We start from the raw sequence: 23184 nt of genomic DNA, 5'->3' as shown, positions 1-23184 counted from the left end.
ATACAGTAAAGATGTCATCTATATATCTTACCCAAAAGGATGGTTGAGGGAAAATAGATGAGAAGAGGACTTTTTCTAGATGTTCTAAATAAAAGTTGGCTAAAGCAGGAGAGAGAGGACTTCCCATGGCCATTCCTTCTACTTGGCTGTAAAATTTGTTTTGACATAAGAAATATCCAGAGTGTATTACAAAATCGAATAGTTTTATAACGACTTCTGGAAAGATGTCAGCAAGTAATTTTAAAGTCTCCTTGAAAGGTACATTTGTATATAAAGATTCTATATCAAAGCTCACCATAAGATCTGTAGGTTGCAATGAGACATTTTTCAATTTTTCTAAGAAATCTGAGGAGTTTTTTAGAAAGGAACTAGAGTTGCCTATGTGAGATTTCAATAATTTACCTAGACATTTGGCTATACGGTAAATAGGAGAATCAATACAATCTACTATTGGACGAAGAGGAAAGTCAATCTTATGTATTTTAGGAAGACCATAAAATCTAGGAGGTCTTGCAAAATGAGTTTTAATTCTTACAATTGTGTCTCTATCTAAACTGATGACTCCATCTAAGAGAGAATTTAATTTCTTTAGTTGTCTGTTGGTTGGATTATAATCAAGTTCTTGATATGTGGAGCAATCGCGAAGTAAAAGAGAAAGTTTTCTTCTGTAATTTGCTAGAGTCCATAACTACTGTTGCTTCTTGTCAGCTTTGGTCATAATGAGATGATTGCTTTTTCTCAAGGACTGTAAAGATTTCATTTCAGAAAGAGATATGTTGGAAGAAGGAAGTTTGGTTCTTAAGTAGAGAAGAAGCGACTTCTAAGTGAAGAGCATTAGCTTTATTATTAGTTAGATGACTGAGATTCCGTTCAATGTTAACTAGTAAATCTAGATATGGTATCTTATTAGGAACAATAGAAAAATCATATCCTTTTGACAGAATGAGGGTTTCGCTGTCAGTTAGAGGACGTCCAGATATATTGACAATCCAATTATCTGGAGTTTTGAAGGGCTTGAATTGTTTAGACGAAAGAGCTTCATATGTTCCAGTAAATATTATGAACTCCAGGAGATTTTATAGTTTTTTTAATCTTAGCGAAATTTGGAATAATCTTGTTCTCACACTAGATTATTCCCATCTTTATATGACATCTTTACTGTATGGCCGCACAACAAAGACTCCTTACCTTCTCTTTTAAACAGTATCAGTTCCTTATATCATCGTATAAAGTTTACTATGGAAATGGAAGAAAACAACCAGTTATCATTTTTAGGCGTTCTCCTCATCCGGTCACCTTCAAATACTCTTATAACTACAGTTTACAGGAAACCAACGTTCACAGGTCTTTATATTCTTAAAGAATCAGCCCATCATCCTTGTCAAAAAACAGGAATCATAAAATGTCTAATCAGAAGAGCCAAAACTAATTGTTCTACTTTAATTTTCTACAGAAAGAACTTTCTACTATCCAACAACACATGAAACTCAATGGCTTTTCTGAAAAGAGTACTCAACATCTTCTCAATTCTTATAATCCACCACAAAACAACAAAGATTCAATACGTCGAGTTCCAATTCCATACATCTCCGGGATTTCAGAACCTATCACAACATCCTTTGGTCAAAAACTCGCCTCTTACATAGATCTATATGTCCCATTTACACTGCATAAATGTAGCATTTTGAACAGCTTTTCTCACGTGCCATATGCCCTTTTTCAGATGCACAAACCTTAAATGTATATCCTTTTTATGTGAGATGCAACCAAAAAGTTCAGGGAATTTGACCATGAAAAAAAAAAATTTCTTAGTTTCCACTGTCACCTTCAAAAGTAATCCCCTTAGGCTTATATGCAGTAATTCTAGCAGTTTTTCTCTGATTCCATGCATCCCTGGATTTTCTCAAGTGGGACTGTGTTAAGTACCTAATTCTGTCTGGGTCTCCTCAGTTGTGAAACAGTGCCCTTTCTGCTGGAAATTCATCTTTGAGAATAGGAAAAGGTCACAGAAGTGATGTCAGGTGAATGGGGGATGTGGAACAACTTGTGTTTTTGGAGCCAGGAAATATCGAACAATGAATTGTGGAGAACCCAGTCATTGTTCTTACATTTGTGCCAAATGCTATCCCTTTAGCTGCTTCAAAACTCACTGTAAAACTTGTCATTAACAGTTTGACTAGGAGGGAGAGGGAATTCTTTTGGACAATGCCTTGGATGCAAAAAAAAAAAAAAAAGTTAACATAGACTTTACATTACTCCAATTTGATGTTTTTTTTGGCTGTGGTGAATATGGTAACTGACTTCCGAATGCTTCCTTAAGCATTCAGTGGGTTTCTGCAGTGGCTCTTTCAGGTTGAAGCAAAAGTTGATGCAGGTTCTTTGCTCCTTAAATTCTGCCCATTTGAGTTGTTAAAGAAAATTGCCAAACCACTAAAACACAATGCTACAAAAATGCACGTAACCCAAGAATGCAGCCTCTCAGCTTGCCAGCTGTTGGTATTCTGATTCACAAATGGTATACCTTCCCCTCCTTTTATAGCAGCAGGAGACCGTCCCACAACTGGTTTGCTCACGTTATTCAAATTCCCCGAACTTTTGGATAGCATCTCGTATTTCCGTAATTTTGTGGCTTCTGACCTTATTTTCCATTGATCACCCATTATTTAGGTATCTATGTGTATACTGAACAAACAAGGATGAGCTTGACAGTATGGACTTTAGCCAACACTAAATTGTTTTCATGACTCAAAAATAAACAGAATTGTTGCAGTATGACAGCATGGTGTTCATGTATTCATTTTATGTTTACATGATCTACAGATTTATGTTTGGTTTACAATTCTGTAGATCATGTTTGCTCATTATGTGATTGCTTGTTCATTAATTTTTGTAATTATTCCTTCTTCATGATTAGATTTAATACTTGAGTAACTTATGAGAGATGAATTTGTTAAATATCTGAGATTCCTGCTGTAACTCATTTATTAAAATTTATTACCTTTTTTTGTATTCAATATGTACTTTACAATTCATATTTTAAGTCATATTGTTTGATTGTTGAAGCTTTTTTAGCATATAGTGTATGATTTATTGTTATTTGAAATATTTAATAAGTATTTTTGCATCCTTAACAGTTATGTAAAGTGCCTTGATTGTGAAGCACCACTCACTTCTGTAGATTTTTTGGAAGATGGGATAACAGTAGCAGCTGGGAGTAGTCGAGGAAAAATATATATTTATGATTTACGATCCTCTTCCTCTCCAGTGAAAACTTTAAATGCACATAATGTTTCAGTTCAGTCATTAACTTTCCAGAATACATCTAATGGACCACATTCAAAGGTTTGTAACTTCATGGTTCACTGTTTTTTTTTAATTATTAATAATATATATATTTTTAATAACTAAGTTATAATTTTTTTTATACAAGGGGAGAAACAAATGGGTTTGAAATTTTGACATTTTAACTGAATGCTGATTATCATGTCAAGTAGCCTCAGAGACTAATTGATATAATAATAAGTGAAAGAAAATAGAGACATAGACTAAATCTTAGCAGTAAATTTAATTTAAAAAAAAACTGGAAATATTTTAAATAAGGAGGGAAGAAGACATGGGTTGGTATTTGATTAGAGCCTCCCTAACTCATTTAAGAATGATAATGCCTTTTAGTTGAAAAGACCTGGGTTCAGATCATATGTAGGATGTGAAGAACTTCTATAAGGTTTTTCATCCTGCCAAACAAACCTGAACATATATGCAGTTAAATGCCATAATTCAGCATTCAATTTCTTTAACATCGTTGTCCATATTCTGGTCACCTATGCAGTTCAGTTGAATTTTTATGACTTTATCAAGTTATTCCAAATTTAAGAGATGGTTTTAAAAAAGCTTGTGAGTGCTCTTTCATTGACCAGGTTTTAATAACAATCATTTTATGCTTTTCTTAAGTATATAGAAAGTGATTATCCAGATCAGAAACATTTAAATTACTTTTAAATCTAATATATAGAACATTTAGAGAACAAAGCCCTCGATATACAGCTACAATCTTTAGTCTAGTTGCATACATATGTGATGTGTTTTCATTTAGCCCCAATGGACCTGATACATTAGATTCATTTTAATGCTTTTAAACAACCAGTGCCCTAACATTATACTTCATGGTATAAAAAGAATCAAAACCTTTTAACTTTTCTTCATGCATTAGTTAGATGTCTTGCAAAATGGCTTATTAGTTATTTTCTATTGTAGAAAGCCAACACACGCACACCAGAAGATACTCATCTACCTTGCCAACAAATAACTAAAATCTTTACAAAATAAACAAAATCTTCAATTATACAAGACCAAACACAACTATTCCTATCTCCTACATTCAAAGTACATTGAAAAGATTGCTGAAGTACTAAACAAATATGACCTCCACACCAATTGAACCACACTTCAAACCAGCAACCTTCTGATCACCAATGAACAAATTCCATTCTATTTCACATCCAGGAGTGTACAGTGTGCTTTGTGCCTTTAACTTGGTCTGCTATGGACAGGCAAGAAGATCTATAAGAGGGGTGTTCAAAAAAAGACCAAACTTTTTAAATAGCATGCCAACTGGGAAAGAGAGCGTGCTGTGGCTGAACGCACCTGCCGCAGGTTTTGAGAACAAACTGCCATTTGCCCAATTCTGCTATGAGTATTAGACATTGATTACATCCACTGAAGTGAGCACATGCACAAGCTGTTCATCAGATTAGTAACAAAGTGACAATGAAAGAGCTTGAAGAACAACGTGTGTGTGTGAAATTTTGCTACAAACTTCATAAAAAATTTACAAAGATATTTCAGTTGCTTAACCAAGCATATGGGGGAGGACTGTATGAGCCAAATGCAGTGGTATAACTGGTTTTAACATTTTAAAAAGGACCGAACATCAGTTGGTGAAGATCCTGGACGACCTTCCACATCAACAGACGATGACCATGTCGAGAGAGTTTGTACTGTGATTTGTGGAAATCGTAATTTAACTGTCTGAGAAGTTCTTGACAAAGTGGGCATCAGTATAAGATCTTGCCATCAAATTTTGACTGAAAAATTTCAGATGCATCGCGTCAGTACAAAATTCGTGCCGTGTTTGTTGATTGACGATCAGAAAGAGAACTGTGTTGAAATCAGTCAGTAACTGCTTGCCAATATAGTTCTTTGGACTTAGCCCCAGTAAACTTTTTCCTGTTTCCCAGACTTAAAAAGACATCCTTTCAAAGTGGTTAATTTAAGTTTCCTGAAATGCACTTTCCGTGTTTGGGAAACACGGAAAGTGCATTTCAGGAAGCATTCCAACAATGGAAGAAACTTTGGGAACAGTGTATTGCCAGTAGAGGGGACTACTTTGAAGGGGACAGTGCTTAAAATGTTGTAAAATGACCAGTCTTTATAGCAAAAGGTTGGTCTTTTTTTTGAGCACACTTTGTATGTCATGGAAAACACAAGAAATACATTCACTAACATCATTATGGGAAGTCAGGACTCACTGACCCTGCATTGGAACACCCTTTCACAAAGGGTTCCAAGCAGGGTGTTTCTAATAGAAGTACTACATACAGTAGTACTACGTAAAATTGTTATAAGTGGGAGAAACTATTTTTGGAATCAGCACTAGCAATGTAACACTCCCCTAACATCAAGTATGGCTGTATTAATTTACCTAAAAGTTAGGAGACGGTCATTTTAAGACTTGCTTCAACCCAACAAGTGTAAGCTTATTTTTTATTCAGCTTAGTACTTCAGTTCCTTGCTCTTTACAATTTTGGATAGTTTCTAGTTGTAATTGTTATTGCATTGTAGTGTGATAATTTTTTTGTGCTCTAAAGATGCCAGTTTGAAATTTGGAGAAGTTTCTGAATATTTTGGTCTTGGCATCATTTAATATGTCAAAAACATAAGATGAATTAATATTTTACATTCAGGTCATATTATTGCTGCTAATCTGTTCCAATTGTATCTCATATTACATATAGTGTACTCTTAATTGTTTCTTATGGTATGCTTTGGTGATATTAGTCATTATGGCAAATGAAATATTAGCATAAATAAATAATTGATTAGTAATATTACTGTCCTCATCTCAGTTCTGTGTAGTAAATACAGTAAAACCTTGATATAACAGACTAATTCAAGCAAGGGGGGGGGGGGAGGCGGGTCCGTTAAATCTGAAAGTTCGTTATATAATAAAGTAGATTTACACCTACATAAACCATTCACTGCGAGTAAACAAATGCACATTACTGGGTGCACGTCAGAACATCGGCCAGCACGCGTTAAAATTGCCGCATAAAGTCATGCCACGCTACAAAAGAACCAATTACAGCACGATTGGTGTGATCGCATGCTAATCATTTGCCGAACATGCTTTATGAGTGGTAACTCATTTATGTCGTCTAAATTACTACAGTGCTTTTCCAACATATGATGGCCTATTCGCCAAAATTATTAAAAATAACAGGAAATTAATAACAAAAAAAATCCTGTTAATTTAATTATAAGCAAATCTTGGTAAAAGCATTTTAAAATTAACAGGGTGTTAATTTTCACATATGATATATGGACTGGAGATTTTGTCCGTTAAATCGAGGTCCATAAAATTGAGGATTTACTGTATATCTGATATTTTTATTTTAACACCACAATAGAAGTGCACTCACAATACAGTCTATAAATGTCTATTATATGATCGTGATCCTTCTCTTCATCCAGTTGGAACTTTTGCCTTCTATTCTAAACATCTGAAGAAAGTTACTCATGGAGGAAGTTATCTATCAATTGAAACAAGTGATAATCTTATTTTGCTAGGTCTGCATTGTATGTTGGATGAAGAATTTGCTATTCAGAACTGCTGTACACAGTCTGGCATTGCTTCTTGTTGGAAAAGTATCTACTTTCAATTTACTGCTGAATATCACAGGCAGCTACCCTTCTTTCACCTTAGTTGTAAGGTCCACACATTTCCTATTTTTCTTACTTTTCATGTATATGGTGCTCATTATTCTTAACACTTTGTTGTTTAATACTAGGAGGTCACTTAAAAGTAAAAAAAAAATAAGTGGATTAATAGAAGCAGACTAAAACTAATTATGAAATTTGGCAGAGTTCTAAAACCAGACTCATTTATATTATTTTAATGTAAGTGCTGAACAGCTAACAAGATAGTCACTATTTCTCAGAATGAAATATTGAAACAAGTATGCACATTATTCTTGAATCTGTTATGTGAATGATACAGACTTACTCTCATCTCAGAAGACATTATACATTAAGACTTTTTAGTCTTAATGTATAATGTGAAGGGATAAGATCCTGAGGGTATGAGGTACTTTCCTTATTGATAAAGAAAATACTTCACAAACTCTCAGTGCAGAAAATATTTTCTTGAGATGTAGTCGAAAACAGACAGGTGATCTCATTTCATGATATACTGGAGCATTCCAAGGGAAACGTTTTGAAGGTCAAACTCATCACAGGCACCTTCTGTCTGATGAAACCTTGAATGAAATTGAATTATAATTGAATATCTTTTTCTAAAAATAGTTTCCAGAAGAGTGTCTTTATTTTGACAATCAGTTTTTTACAAAATCGCTATCACTATAATTTATATGAATAGAATTGTAGATATGTATGGAAGTGAAGAAGAAGATGAAAATGAATGCTGCTGGTATGAAAGAGGTAACAAAACACCTGTGAGTGGAGTTCTATATGAGGATTAAGTGAACAAAAGGGTTGGTAATGGGGACAAATGGCTTAACTGAAAACAAGAATAATGTACGATTGGTTATTAGGAGGTTGTTGAGAAGGATAAAAGATAATAGTGTGATAGGAAAGGACGAGATGAGATGAAGAGCAAGAATTATGAATATGTTAGCAGAAATGTGTGAAGAGAAAGGAGTGCAGTTTATTAATGTGTGGAATGAGTTTGAAGGAAGAATTTAACTGTATAAGAATGTGATGGACTGCATTTGAATGGTTTTGGTGTCATTTGGAGACACTACTGCTGGATGGGAGAGTTATGAGTGTAGAGAATGAATTTGAGCAAATGAGAAATGATGTGAAGGAGTAGGAGAATAAGAGAGGAAAGATTGAAGTGGTGCTTATGAATGAAGTGGGTAGCATGAATGTAGAGAATGAGAGAACAAGTGTGCAAGACAAACAGGGAGACTCAGGGCATACAGGGGAACACAGCGTGAGAAAGGTTGATGTGACTGGGTGTGTAGACAAAAAAGGAAGGGGGATGACCTGGAATGTAGAGAAAACAGTTGGATTTGAAGAAGGTTTTGGGATGAGTAAGAAGCTATTTCTTTATAGCTCAAGAAAAGTTGTAGGTCACGTCTAATAAGTGGTATGTGTGAAACTTGCTATTGATTCAGGAATGAGCTGTTATGTTTGTATACGAATGCCAAAAGTACTCAGAAACAAGGGAAACGAAGGTTAAGTTCACCACAAGAGAAAGTTAACCCCAAAATAGTTGGGGTTAACTTTTTAACATATGGGGCTGTACTCATTCACAGGTGCATGAAGCCCTATCTGTCCCCCCCCCCCCCCACCAAAAAAAATCAGGGCAAATAAACAATGAGCAAGGGGCCCCAAAGCACTCTAGCATGTTGGGCCCTGTCCACATCAGGAAAAGTTTAAGTACAACCCTGTTGGCAACATGGTTGGTTGAGAGTATGATGTATTTCATGAAGATAGAAAAGGTAAAAAGGCGGGTGAAGTACTATTTATTGATATAAAAAGAGCTATGTCCATACAAGGTAGAGATGCAAGATGGTAATGGTTTTGAGGCAGTGTGGTGTGAGATAGAGGGGAATAAAAAATGAAATCCTTGTTGAATGCTGCTATGACCAGGTAATGTGGAGGGTAGCGATCAGGAAATGTATAAGCAAATGAGGAAAAAGGTGATCGTTATGGACAATTTTAATTACGGCAATATAGATTGGGATGAATAGATAGCCACTGGAAGTAAAGAAAATGGATTTCTTGAGTTTTTGAAGGATAACTACCTCAGGCAGTATGTAATAGAGGGCACACGAGAATTGAGGATCTTGGATTTGATCATCTCATCAGAGGATATTATGAGATGTCAAAACTCCCCTCCAATTGGATGGTTCCAGGTAATCACCTGGATGGTTCCCAGCTATGTGAGGACTTCTGTGAGGAAAGGGTATATGTGTAACTACAAGACTGGTGATTATGAGAAGCTCAGGAGACAGCTTGGAGCTGTAACATGGAATGAGTGGAAAGAAGATCAGTGATGCTTGGGTGATATTTGAGAACTATAAGCAATGTCTAAATGTATTCCAAGGATCGGAAGGTCTATATTGAAGGAGTTCTTTCAATATGTAGCCAGCAAAAATAAGATTGATTATGGTAGAATGGCATTGATTAGAGAAAATGGTCTAAGGCAACTGCTGCATAGAATATAGTTGAGATATTTAATGAGCAGTTCATAAAGGTCTTTCATCCTTGTGAATGTAACATCATGAAGAGTTTGAGAGCAGTGGATGATGAAGAGGAGTGACTGACTGAGGAGAAAGAGGTATATGACAAATTAAGCAAACTTGCTATTAATAAGACTGTGGGACTTGATGATATATCACTGCGTATTTTGAAGGAATGTGCCAGGGAGTTGACATCTGCTTGGACATATTTGTTTAATATGGGTTAACACCCATATTAGTTACATTGGGTCAAGTTCCAAAGGATTGGAAGGAATGCAAGATTGTATCACTTCATAAAGATGACAGAAGTCAAGCATCAAATTATAGATCAATCTGTGTGTCAGGTGTGAATCAGAATCCCGAATTGAGTTGAACAGTGGTATCTTTGATGGACATCACGTATTTGCTGAAAGGTGGTCATATTTTAGTAATCTACTTACTTATTACAATAAGGTGACAGCAGCAACAGCATTGGATGCGGGAGATGATTACACAATAGTACACTTAGACTTTGCAAAGGCTTTTCGTACATTACCACATGACAAGTTGATAGTCCAACTAGAAGGGATGGGGTTGTTTATTAGACTAGTGCATTGGATTGGGAATTGGCTGTCTGATAGGTGTCAATAAGTTGTGTATGGGAGAGCAATATTCCAGAAGAGGAACGTCACTAGTGGTGTGCTGCAAGGGTGGGGGTCTGTGTTAGGGTCATTGTTATTTAACGTGTGTGTTAATGATATTGGGGAAGATTTGATTGGGGATATTCAGTTCTTTGCAGATGATGCAAAGTTGGGATGAACTATGAGTGGGGGGGGGTTGCAATGTTGTAGCCTTATAAGAAGACTTGAATAGATTGAGTGAATGGACATGGGAATAGGGATACTAGTTCAATGTTGTGAAATGTAAGGTTATGAAATTTGAAAAGCAAGGATGGGATGTAGAATTAACTCTTGGTGGGGTATATTTTCACAGGTGGAGGAAATAAGAGATTTTGTGGTGATGGTGGATCTGAAATTTAGAGGGCATATTGCCATAATTGAGGACAACACAACGAATTCTGGGAATGATGCAGAGGACACTGACTTGTAGAAGTAATGAGATTATGGTTCCATTGTATAAGACTGATCAGGCCACATATGGACTACTGTGCACAGATTAAGTCACCTGGTTTTCAAAAGGATGAAGAGATGTTGGAGAGGATCCAGAGACGATTGACCAAAATAGTTTCTGATCTCTGGAACGTTGAATACGAAGAAAGGTTGAGATGATGCAATTTGCAGTCTAGTGGATAGAAGGAAGTGGGATAATATGCTAGTGATGTACAAGTTAGTAAGTGGTTGTTACAGGATTAATTGGAGAGGTTTTTCATAAAATGATGGGAGATGGTGAGAGAACAAGAGGCTCTTTATATATGGAAGCTTTATATGGAGGGTGTGAGCGATAGAGTGAGAAGCAGGTTTTTTTTTGCTTGGAGAGTTGTGAATGATTGGAATGCACTGCCTGAGAGCATGGTGTCTGCAAAGAATTGAATGCTTGAATATATTTAAAGCATGGTATAATGAGCTGTGTGTATGATCAAATGGACCTGCTATATGAGTCTGTGACTCCATGGGGTCTTGGGATAATAATAAAAGAAGAAATAAGATAATTTGATTTAAAAAGTATTCATTTTCTTTAACACAGAATGTATTCACTTTTGATGTTGAAGAAATGAACATTTTTCATACTCTTTCTAAATGTCTGTTCCAAAAGAAATAAGAATTCGTCCACAGAAACATGAAAATAATAAGAAATATCTTTTGTGAGACCATCTCATTGTCAAACACAAGATCTAATGATTTCTTGTGATTAGAAATAATGTGAAGTGAACTTCATTACCTTACTTTGCTAAATAGAACTCTACTTTCCAGTATTGTTTCTGTTTTCTTCTTGTCAACAACTTAGATATTATTGTAGTGTAAACACTAGCATTCATTTTCAAAAAAAAAAAAAAAAATCTACTTGTGTGGAACATTCAGCTTACTTTCTACTGGAAACTTCATTCAGTGAATTCAGTATGGTAGACACAGTGATTTGCATAGTTTAATTATTCATTGAATTGCATGTAGGAGAATTAAGTCACTAATATGTTTTTATATACAGTTATCTAAATATCAAGTTTAAAAAAAATTATCTTTAGATATTATATAAAAAATACATCGCAGTTTTGATAAAATTTGGAAATTAGTTCTAATTTCTATATAAATTTAATAATAATCATAACTATTTTTTTCTCATAATAAAAATAAAAAATTAGAGTTTAAAAAAATATATATACGAGTATACCCAAAATATAACGGAATCTGAATTTGGTGCACGTGCATTTTCTTCTTATAGATGATACCACTAGGCATTGTGAGTGTGCAGTTTTCTGCACCAGTCTGGCAAATGGCGTCATCCTCTGTGAACTGGTTCATTGTTCTGGCTGCTTTTTCATTAGTGCTTATAAGCAAGTATGACAATTTTGTGATGGCTGACCACAAGGAACAGAAAGTATGCATGAAATTTTGTTTTCTTTTGGATAAAACTGCAGTTGCAACTATTGCTATGCTTTGGCAAGCCTTTAAGGATGACACTTTAGGTAAAATGATGGTCTACAAGTGGTTTTCCAGTTTCAAAATTGGGAACATGTCAATTGAAGACCAACCATGATTTGGCCAACCTTCTACAAGCAGAAATGATGAAAACATCAAAAAGGTTTGGCAGGCAGTCATTAAAGATCATCAAAAGACCATTGAGTAAGTTTCTAAAGAGACAAATTTGTCACGGAGTTCGTGCCAGCAAATTTTAACAGAAGATTTGCAAATGAAACGTGGTCTTCTAAATTTGTGCCTTGTTTGCTCGCAGAGGACAAAAAAAAACACGTGTGGCTTTTTTCATTTCCACCGATAAAGAAAAACTGTGAAAGGGCAGCAATTCATTGATGTGGATGAAGTGAAAGAAAAGTTGCTGGTGACCATAAACAGTATTCCAGTTGAACAGTTCCAGAACTGGTTCCAGCTGTGGAAAAAATGTTGGGAGAAGTGCATTGACTTACATGGAGAGTACTTTGAAGGAGACTATAATATAGTATTTTAATAAACTTTAATATAAATTTAAAAAAAATAATTCTGGTGATTTTTGGGTATGGTGTGTGTTCAGTTTTCGAATTTCTAATAAGGATTATGAAATAATTATGATAACTGCAGAAACTTAGAAAATTTACAGTAGTCCAAGTATAACAATACATGCACACAAACACACACAGATAAATTCAGCTAAGTGATTTTAGATATAAAATTAATTCACTAGAAATTACCATATAGAATATATGGAAAGATATTAGCACTAGCTATTATTACAATTTTATTATACTTTAATGAATTGACCAATTGAATTATATTGAAATAATTACCATATGTTACATATCTCATTTTAGCTTGAATCAACAAGAAAAATTACAAGACCTGAAACTACTAATACTGTTGATAGTTTCAAGTTAAGAAAAATTTCATCGACCACTGAAGAGCAAAATATGCGTAATGCTTGTGTTGTGAGAGAAGCTAACACAGGTAAGAAAAGAAGGAAAAAAGGAGGAAAAAAAACTTGAACCTTGAGAAAGTTTTTTTTTTCTCAGAAATTTTAAAATGTTAACTTAAACTGTGAATAAATTAAGAAGTGTTTCACTCCATACAGAATATTAGAGCCTTCTGTAACAAGTTGTGGTCTATGGAAAATGTGAAGGATAATTAAAATAAAATAGTTTTTTTATTTAAAATAAAGAGCCAATAGGCTTCATTTCGGCAATGTAAACATTATTTAAATTAATGGGATATTAAATTCCACATTTTTTAAAACTGAATAAGAAACTCAAAGACCGGAATCAAAGCGTTTCATGCCGAATATAGTAACTATAAAAGTATCGGCGACTACTAGCATAGGCTAAAGCATGATGTTATACGTTATGGTGGGAGGTCACTACCCAGACTGGTTTCGATCTTTATTGAGATCTCATCAGTGAGTAGGCTAGACCAAAGTATAATACTAAGGGTATAGTGAAAAGAACTTATATACTCTGCTATACGAGTTGTCAAAAAGGTGCACCCATAAATTATTTAAAATAAAGAGCCAATAGTCTTCATTTCGGCGATGTAAACATTATTTAAATTAATGGGATATTAAATCCCACATTGTTTTAAAACTGAATAAGAAACTCAAAGACCGGAATCAAAGAGTTTCATGCCAAATATAGTAACTATAAAAGTATCGGCGACTACTAGCATAGGCTAAAGCACGTAGTTCAAGTACGTAGTACAAACTAGGGCAACTCGTAGCAAATGTGGGTAAAGCTCTGATCGCTTTTTAGTATTTCCCATAATGTAAAACCTATCTTCTAGGAGATATATGATGTTATACATTATGGTGGGAGGTCACTACCCAGAGTGGTTTCGATCTTTATTGAAATCTCATCAGTGACTAGCTAGACCAAGTATAATACTAAGAGTATAGCGAAAAGAACATATATACTCTGCTATGCGAGTTGTCAAAAAGGTGCACCCATAAATAAATTATTTAAAATAAAGAGCCAATAGGCTTCATTTTGGTGATGTAAACATTATTTAAATTAACTGGATATTAAATCCTACATTGTTTTAAAACCAAATAAGAAAGGATGTTATGCATTATGGTGGGAAGTGACCTCCCACCATAATGTATAACATCATATATCTCCTAGGAGATGTGTTTTACATTATGGGAAATACTAAGAATAGCGATCATAGCTTTACCCATCTTTGCTACGAGTTGCCCTAGTTTGTACTATGTACTTGAACTATGTGCTTTAGCCTACGCTAGTAGTCGCTGATACTTTTATAGTTACTATATTCAGCATGAAACTCTTTGATTCCGATCTTTGAGTTTCTTATTCGGTTTTAAAACAATGTGGGATTTAATATCCCGTTAATTTAAATAATGTTTACATCGCCGAAATGAAGCCTATTGGCTCTTTATTTTAAATAATTTATGGGTGCATCTTTTTGACAACTTGTATATAGTTCGCCCACCGTTTGTAGGTCTCTCCTTGGCATTTTGCCGAGAATAGTCGATTCATGCTGAAGAGGAGAAAGAAATGAAGGATGTACAAATTGGTCGCCAACATGCGAAATCAAGGTGCTTTCTTTTCATTGCTATACAATTTGCACACTGTTACGTCATTGTTTTTCTATACTTTTACTACTATTATTTCTATTGTGCCTACTAAGAATATCTCTAAACTATCTCTCTGGGACCCATTTCCCTTTTCAAGCTCTGACGATATTTGTTTGTTTGTTTTAGCTGCGCCAGTCAGAGCTTTAGGACAGAAAATTCTTGTCCAAAGAAATCTTCCCGGAGCTCAAGTGTTACCTAACCTTATTAAAAGAATTAAGTAGCTCTTGTAAACGAATATTGAATAATGTGCTGACTTTCTGCGAAAAAACATCGTCTCCTTGTTCCCCTTTCTCAACTCATAAAATGTGCAAGTTCAATTGCGGGTGTATCGGGATCGACTTAAAAAAATTCGTAAGGAATCAAAAGGTGAAGGTAAGCCAAAATTTAAATCTTCTAAAAAAAAAAAAAGCACCAGAATAAAGAAAACCATTGAAACCGTAGCTTTGAATAATTTTGATGTACACGTTATAAGAAGAACTATTCACGAATTTTACGTGGTCAAGAAAAGAGTGCCAACTGTTCCGTAATTGATTTCTGTGCTTAAAGAAAAAATTAATTTTCCTTGGAAAAGAGAAACTTTAAGGAAAATACTTCATGAAATCGGATTTTGTTTTAAAAGTCCCAGAATAAAAGGAAACTTATCATGGAGCAAAGTGACATTGATTTATCTAGAACGCAGTATTTGAGAGCAATAAGATGTTTCAGGAAGGAGAAAAAACCGATTGTGTATCTAGATGAAACTTGGATTGATAGTAATTTAACTTATGGAAAATGTTGGCAGTCTAAAGAAGAATGTGGAGTGCTACAAACCGGAAATGCCTCACGGCGCATAATAATTTTGTGTGTGGGTGGAGAAATGGGTTTTTTACCGAATTCAAACTTACTATACAAAGCCAATTCAACTACTGAAGATTACCATGGGCAAATGAATTCTACGATCTTCAAAAAGTGGGCAGAAGAAAAACTGATTCCAAACCTCCCTAAAAATGCTGTTCTTATAATTCATATCACTCTATTCGATTAAACAAAGTCCAAATTGGTCTAATAAGAAGCAAGTTTTATGGATTGGCTCTCTGCAAATAACATTTCTCATTCCCCAGATATGCGAAAAATTGAATTGCTTAATTTGGTCAAAAGAAACTTGCCCACAACTAAACTATTTAAATTCTACACGATGCTCAAAGAGCATGGATTTCTACCTTTGAGGCTACCACCATATCATTGCGATATTAATGCTACTGAGTATGTTTGGGCAGAAGTGAAAAGTTTCATTCACCATCGCAACGTAACTGGGGATATTGACATGTCAAAACTTTTTAAGCTTTCAGAACAGGCAATTGAAAGTATTACAGTTCGAAACTTGGGAAAATATTGCTTTCATGTCACCTCATTGGAAAATATGTATTGGGACAGAGACGGAATTATCAAAGAATTATGCGAATCTTTGGTGATTAGTTTAAGTGAAAGTGATGGCAATTCAGACACCGATGATTCAGATGACTCTGAAGATTAAAAGGGTTTGATAATGGTATTTTTTTCCAACATTTTTTTTTGCATCGGTTTGTTAAAGAGTCACAACAAGTCATAAATCATTAATCAGTTTAGGACATTAAAGTGTCTAAGTTCTCTCAACTGTAAGTTTAGAATATCTAATAGTAAGACTTATACGTTGGTTAGACATAACTAGTAATTAATTTACGGAATTAACAACGCATATAAAGTATATTAATTAAATATAACTTTAATGAATCACTTCTATATTTCAGCAATGTCACATTGCCATCTTCAGGAACATAAAGATATGGTATGTGCACTAAAGAACTAACAAAGCAAATGAGGAAGAAAGTAAGAAACTAATTTTGTTCCTAAAGTCCTAATGGTGCCCTTTTGCGGGCTAATTTGGTAGTCTTGGCAGTTGGGCTGAAGTTCTCATAATGAAAGTCTCCCAAATTTGGGGCAGTTTCATGCACCCAAATTTGTTGAGGTTAGGAACGTTTTTTAGAGCTGCTGAAGATTCTTTGAATAATCTTTCGTATTTAAACTGAAGAAATCATGATCCAAATAGAGCGTGGAATTCGCAACCTGCCTAACCATATCACCAACAACGTGAGACTGGATGTAGTCGGTGTTCTCACTAAAGCCAAACCTCCAAATTCCAACTTATCCAAAAACGAATATACAGCCCTACAAGAATTAAAAAACAACAAAAAAATAGTAATCACCAAAGCTGATAAGGGAAGCGCCACTGTGGTACTCAATCAAAAAGACTACAAAGGTAAGCTAAATTCTTTAATACGAGACCGTACTACTTACCTCCCCATTGAATATAATCCGACCAGCTCTCAGATTAGAACTATCCACAGACTCCTTAAGAAAGTCACTTCTTGGCCTGTGGAAGTCACCAACAAACTTAAACCTTATAACTCTAGACCCCCCCAGATTATATGGACTCCCAAAAATACATAAACAAAATGTGCCATTGCGTCCCATAGTGGACGGCATTGATTCCCCCACATATAAATTAGCCAAACATTTAGCCAAAACGCTTACACACTACACTGGCAACACACCATCACACATAAAAAACTCGGCCTACTTTAAAGCCAGTATAGAAAACCTCACACTCCAACACACTGACATGATGGTCAGTTTTGACGTCTCCTCCCTATTCACTAATGTCCCACTCAAAGAAACCCTTGAGCTCATCCAAGCCAAGTTTCCTCCCGATATCTCAGCCCTATTTCAGTTCACAATGAACTCAGGCTATTTCGTTTGGTAAGGAAAGTTCTACAAACAGATAGAGGGGGCAGCCATAGGTTCACCACTTTCCCCACCCTTGGCCAATTTCTTTATGGAGACATTTGAAGAGAAAGCCTTAAACTCCTCCCCACAAAAACCCACTATTTGGCTTCGTTATGTGGATGATGTGTTTGCTATTTGGCCACATGGCTCAGACACACTCCACTCCTTCCTAACACACTTAAACAACCAAAATCCCAGAGTCCAGTTCACCTTAGAAAAAGAGGAAAACAACACCCTCCCCTTCCTAGACACTTTAATCACCCGCCAGCTTGATGGATCTTTGGTTTTCTCTGTTTACAGAAAACCCACCCACATTGGCAGATACATTCACCAGCAATCCCCCCCCCCCACAACAATATGGGGTGATAAAAACACTATATAACAGGGCAAAATTAATCTGCTCAGATGACAAGGCCCTGACCATGGAACTAAACCACATCCTCAACACTTTCTTAGCCAATGGCTATAACCCCAAAAAAATCCAAAAAATACTAAAACCTGTAAACCACAACCCCCCTCTACAATAAAGACTACACCAAATCTATCACTATCCCCTACATCCAGGGCACCTCTGAAAAAATAACTAATATCCTCAAAAAATATGACCTTACTTCCTGTTACAGACCATATAAAAAGTTGGCATCCCTTATCCGCTCTACCAAAGACCAACCACTTCCCCTAGACCTACCTGGTGTATACCAGGTCCCTTGCAGCTGCAAATTGTCCTACTTTGGCCAAACAGGCAGAACAACAAATATCAGGATTTCAGAACACCAAGACTACATCCGGTTTCACCAGTACAGCCGCTCTGGGCTGCAGACCATGCCTTAGATACCCACCATAAAATTCATTGGAAGAAAACAAAAATAATCCATCGCAGCAAGTTTAAATACGAAAGATTATTCAAAGAATCTTCAGCAGCTCTAAAAAACGTTCCTAACCTCAACAAATTTGGGTGCATGAAACTGTCCCAAATTTGGGAGACTTTCATTATGAGAACTTCAGCCCAACTGCCAAGACTACCAAATTAGCCCGCAAGAGGGCACCATTAGGACTTTAGGAACAAAATTAGTTTCTTACTTTCTTCCTCATTTGCTTTGTTAGTTCCTTAGTGCACATACCATATCTTTATGTTCCTGAAGATGGCAATGTGACATTGCCGAAATATAGAAGTGATTCATTAAAGTTATCTTTAATTAATATACTTTATATGCGTTGTTAATTCCGTAAATTAATTACCAGTTAGAATATCTAAGTTCATTTGAAAAATTTCTGTTTTTCTGTATAATTATTTTTATTTTATAGAAAACTTTCTTAAAAATAAACTTAGTTAAATTTTTGTTTTATGCTATACCATTTTTAATTTTGTTAATACCCTAAGTACATTTTTCCAACTGTTATACAAGCAAAATAGTTACACTTTAAAACAGCAATGTTCGTAAAAAAAGAGGCTAAATTTTCCGACCTGTAATAATAAACAAACTCATCCCAGAAGATGGGATGAGTTTGTTTATTATTTGTTTGTTTATATAAAAAGGAGAATCCATTCCGATAATAGGATTGTTTACTCTATTATCAGAACGGATTCTCCTTTTTCTGACATGCACAGAAGTGTCGAGGGATCTCTAATCGGTGGGCAAACAGCAGCAGAGTATATAAGTTCTTTTCGCTATACCCTTAGTATTATACTTGGTCTAGCTACTCACTAATGAGATCTCAATAAAGACGGAAACCGCTCTAGGTAGTGACCTCCTACCATAATGTATAACATCATATATCTCCTAGGTGTGTTTTACATTATGGGAAATACTAAGAATAGTTTACCCACCTTTGCTATGATTTGCCCTAGTTTGTACTAAATACTTGAACTACGTGCTTTAGACTATGCTAGTAGTCGCAGATGCTTTTATAGTTACTATATTCGGCATGAAACTCTTTGATTCTGATCTTTGAGTTTCTTATTCGGTTTTAAAACAATGTAGGATTTAATATCCCGTTAATTTAAATAAGAAAATAGTTTTTCTTGGTGATAGCGCTCTTCAAAACTTCCACACACACACACACACAAAATTATATGTATACTCGGGGTGCTCTGCCCCCTGACACCTACGGTGCCCAATGACCCATGTTCCAGACTGGTAGGCCAGTTCTCCTTGAATTCTGATGACTCGAAGTTTGAAGACTCGACACTCAGGGTAGCCCCTGAGTTTCAAAACGCTTCAAGTAACTTGACAAAAACGTTACATGAAAAGGCTTATCATTTTATATTATAAGGTAGATAACGACATCTCATTATCTTGTTGTATATGAAAAGTTGAATTATCAATATATAATTATATTCTCTCAGAGTGCTTAAGGGTCAAAGCTGTATAACTGAGAGGAGAACTCCACATAGCCTTTAAAGGATACAGAGAACCAACTAGGGCTTCTGACCTAATGTCCCATCCTTACCTTCTTGTGGTGCACCCTGTTGGGTATCTACCTGGATACTGAACAAGGATGGGCTGGCAATTTGGGATTTAGCTGACCAAATTATATTCTTATGTGGAGGAGACCTCCACATAGCCTTTAAAGGAATGCGGAGAACCGACCAGGGCTTCTGACCTAATGTCCAATCCTCACCTTCTCGTGGTGCACTCTGTTGGGTATCTACTTTGATACTGAACGAACGAGGATGGGCTGGCAATTTGGGATTTAGCCGACCAAATTGTATTCTTATTGGTTAAACCAAAATAAAAAATGATGGTACAACATGACAAAATTTCATGCCGGCTGGGGCGTCGCCCGGTTAAACAAGGCCCCCGTTGTTTTCGCCAGGGAACCAGGGCGAACAGCGAAAAGTCAGCTACTGGAACAAATCTGAAAACAAACCCCAACTCAACATCACCAGAGTTAAAGATCGGTACTATCAACATAAGAAGCCTGAATGGCAAAGAAATGGAGCTAGCTGAGGAATTAGATAAGTACCAGATCGACATAATAGGGGTGACTGAAACAAAAAAGACCAAAACTGGTGAGATCTTTCTGAGCAATAAATACAAAATGTTATATTCAGGCAATAACAATCAAGGAAAAGAAGGAGTAGCCATAGTATTCAACACAAAATACGAGGCTAATCTTCTTGAATGGCAGTCAGTCTCAAGTAGAGTAATGTGGGCAAATATGAGAATGGGGAACTGGACAATGAGACTTATTTGTGCCTATGGTCCCACAGAAGGTTCTACTAAGGTAGAAGTGGAGGAATTTTTTGAGGCTTTAGAAAAAGCAACTGACACAATGAAAAAGGAAAAGTTGGTCCTTGTTGGAGATCTAAATAGTAGAGTAGGAAATGATTGTGAGACATACAAAAATATTTTGGGAAAATTTGGAGAAAAGAGCAAAGCTAATAATAATGGCAAATATCTGTTGGATTTCTGCTCAGGACATGGACTGGTTATTACTAACACCATGTTCCAACATAAAAATGTGCACAAATTCACATGGTGAGAAGAGGCTAGGAATAAGAAAAGTCTCATTGACTATGTTATTGTAGATAGTGATGTTTTCTCCCTGGTGCAGGACACCAGAGTGTACAGAGGATTTGAAATTGGAAGTGATCACTATTTAGTCTTGAGCAGGATAAAATTGAATTTCATATTGAAAAGAATAACATGTAAGAAAGTTTTAAAGCGAATAAAAGTTGAGCAGCTCTCAGATATAAACTGTAGACTAAAATACAGAAATATTATTGAAAAGAAAATGAAAGAGTTTGAGAACAGGAATCAAACCTTGGAGATTCAGTGGCAAACTCTGAAGGAAACATTGATTGATTCAGCCAGAGAGGCATGTGGTGAGGTTGTGTGCAAAGATAAAAAAATCAGAACTCCCTGGTGGACACAGGAAGTTAAAGAGGCAGTGAAGGAAAAGAAGAAAGCATATCAAAAGTTCCTGGCAAATAAGTCAGCTTTTACTCTTACAGAATACAGAGACAAATGTAAGAAAGCTAAACAGCGTGTAAAACTAGCTAAACAAAAGTCATGGGAGGACTTTGGCAAGAATATAGAAAATAAATATCAAGAAGGTGGCAAAATATTCTGGAGGTTGTTGAAGAAGCTTAGGAATGGAGGAAAGAGTGCTGTAAAAGGAATTAGAGATGATAAAGGTGAAATGAAAACAGGAGAAAAAGATATCCTTGAAGTATGGAGTAATTACTTTGAAAAATTGCTAAATGAAACAAGCAGTGATGACAGCACAGTGATAAAAAACACTGACCAGGCAGGCAGTCAGGAATACATATCCATACTTGAAGTAGAAAAAGCCATCAAAGGCTTGAAATGTGGAAAGGCAGCAGGAGTAGATGATATTCGACCAGAAATGCTGAAGTATGGTGGTATAAGAGTCTTACAGTGGCTGCACTGCATAGTTCAGAAAGCCTGGACAGAGGGACGAATTCCCGATGATTGGAGTAGAGCTCTCATAGTACCCATATATAAAAAGGGAAATAAAACTGAATGTGAGAATTACAGAGGTATTTCCCTACTGAGTGTTCCTGGCAAGATCTATGCAAGTATACTTGAGAAACGGTTGAGAAGAATTGTGGAAGAAAAGCTTGGTGAAGAACAAACTGGATTCAGGGCAATTAGAGGCTGTCAGGATCAGATCTTCACTTTACGACAAATAGTCGAGAAAGCATGGGAATATAACAAAGATCTGTATTTAAGTTTTGTCGATTTGGAAAAGGCATATGACAAGGTGCCAAGAGAGAAGCTATTCAATACGCTGCAGTTATATGGTGTCAATGGGGCATTATATCAAGCAATACTTAGTCTTTATTTCAGTTGTGAGTCAGCAGTTAGAATTGAAGGAAGTACAGGAAGATGGTTTAATGTTAAATCTGGTGTGAGACAAGGATGTACGTTATCCCCTCTGTTATTCATTATCTATATGGATCACATTATGAAGGAATGTGGTATTAAACCTGATATCAAAATTGGAGATGTTAATGTCAGCTCTTTGCTTTATGCGGATGATGTTATACTTCTTAATAAATCCGCTATGGGGGGGGGGGTGGGGGGGGGGGGGGGTGGGGGGGGGGGGGGGTGGGGGGGGGGGGGGGTGGGGGGGGGGGGGGGTGGGGGGGGGGGGGGGTGGGGGGGGGGGGGGGTGGGGGGGGGGGGGGGTGGGGGGGGGGGGGGGTGGGGGGGGGGGGGGGTGGGGGGGGGGGGGGGTGGGGGGGGGGGGGGGTGGGGGGGGGGGGGGGTGGGGGGGGGGGGGGGTGGGGGGGGGGGGGGGTGGGGGGGGGGGGGGGTGGGGGGGGGGGGGGGTGGGGGGGGGGGGGGGTGGGGGGGGGGGGGGGTGGGGGGGGGGGGGGGTGGGGGGGGGGGGGGGTGGGGGGGGGGGGGGGTGGGGGGGGGGGGGGGTGGGGGGGGGGGGGGGTGGGGGGGGGGGGGGGTGGGGGGGGGGGGGGGTGGGGGGGGGGGGGGGTGGGGGGGGGGGGGGGTGGGGGGGGGGGGGGGTGGGGGGGGGGGGGGGTGGGGGGGGGGGGGGGTGGGGGGGGTACAACAGCTATTCAATTTAGTCAGAGAATCTTGCAGACTTGTAGCGGATTTATTAAGAAGTATAACATCATCCGCATAAAGCAAAGAGCTGACATTAACATCTCCAATTTTGATATCATGTTTAATACCACATT

The 23184-nt window shown here is 36.9% G+C and overlaps 1 protein-coding gene across 1 annotated transcript in view; it reads left to right on the top strand.

The window, feature by feature from the left end:
- Positions 1 to 23184, top strand: part of LOC150101817 (protein NEDD1-like) — a 193866-nt gene that overhangs the window by 79717 nt on the left and 90965 nt on the right. The window contains exons 6-7 of the mRNA XM_090399912.1: positions 3135 to 3342; positions 12943 to 13075. Of these exons, the coding sequence (XP_090256038.1) occupies positions 3135 to 3342; positions 12943 to 13075 (341 nt within the window). The remainder of the gene's footprint in view (positions 1 to 3134; positions 3343 to 12942; positions 13076 to 23184) is intronic.

Source organism: Typopeltis vanoorti, chromosome 11, assembly GCF_054136105.1.
Source record: "Typopeltis vanoorti isolate ZY-2024b chromosome 11, IOZ_Tvanoo_1.0, whole genome shotgun sequence".
NCBI classification, from domain to species: domain Eukaryota; kingdom Metazoa; phylum Arthropoda; class Arachnida; order Uropygi; family Thelyphonidae; genus Typopeltis; species Typopeltis vanoorti.
Note: the sequence above shows the minus strand (reverse complement) of the source record. Positions and strands in the feature narration are given on the sequence as shown.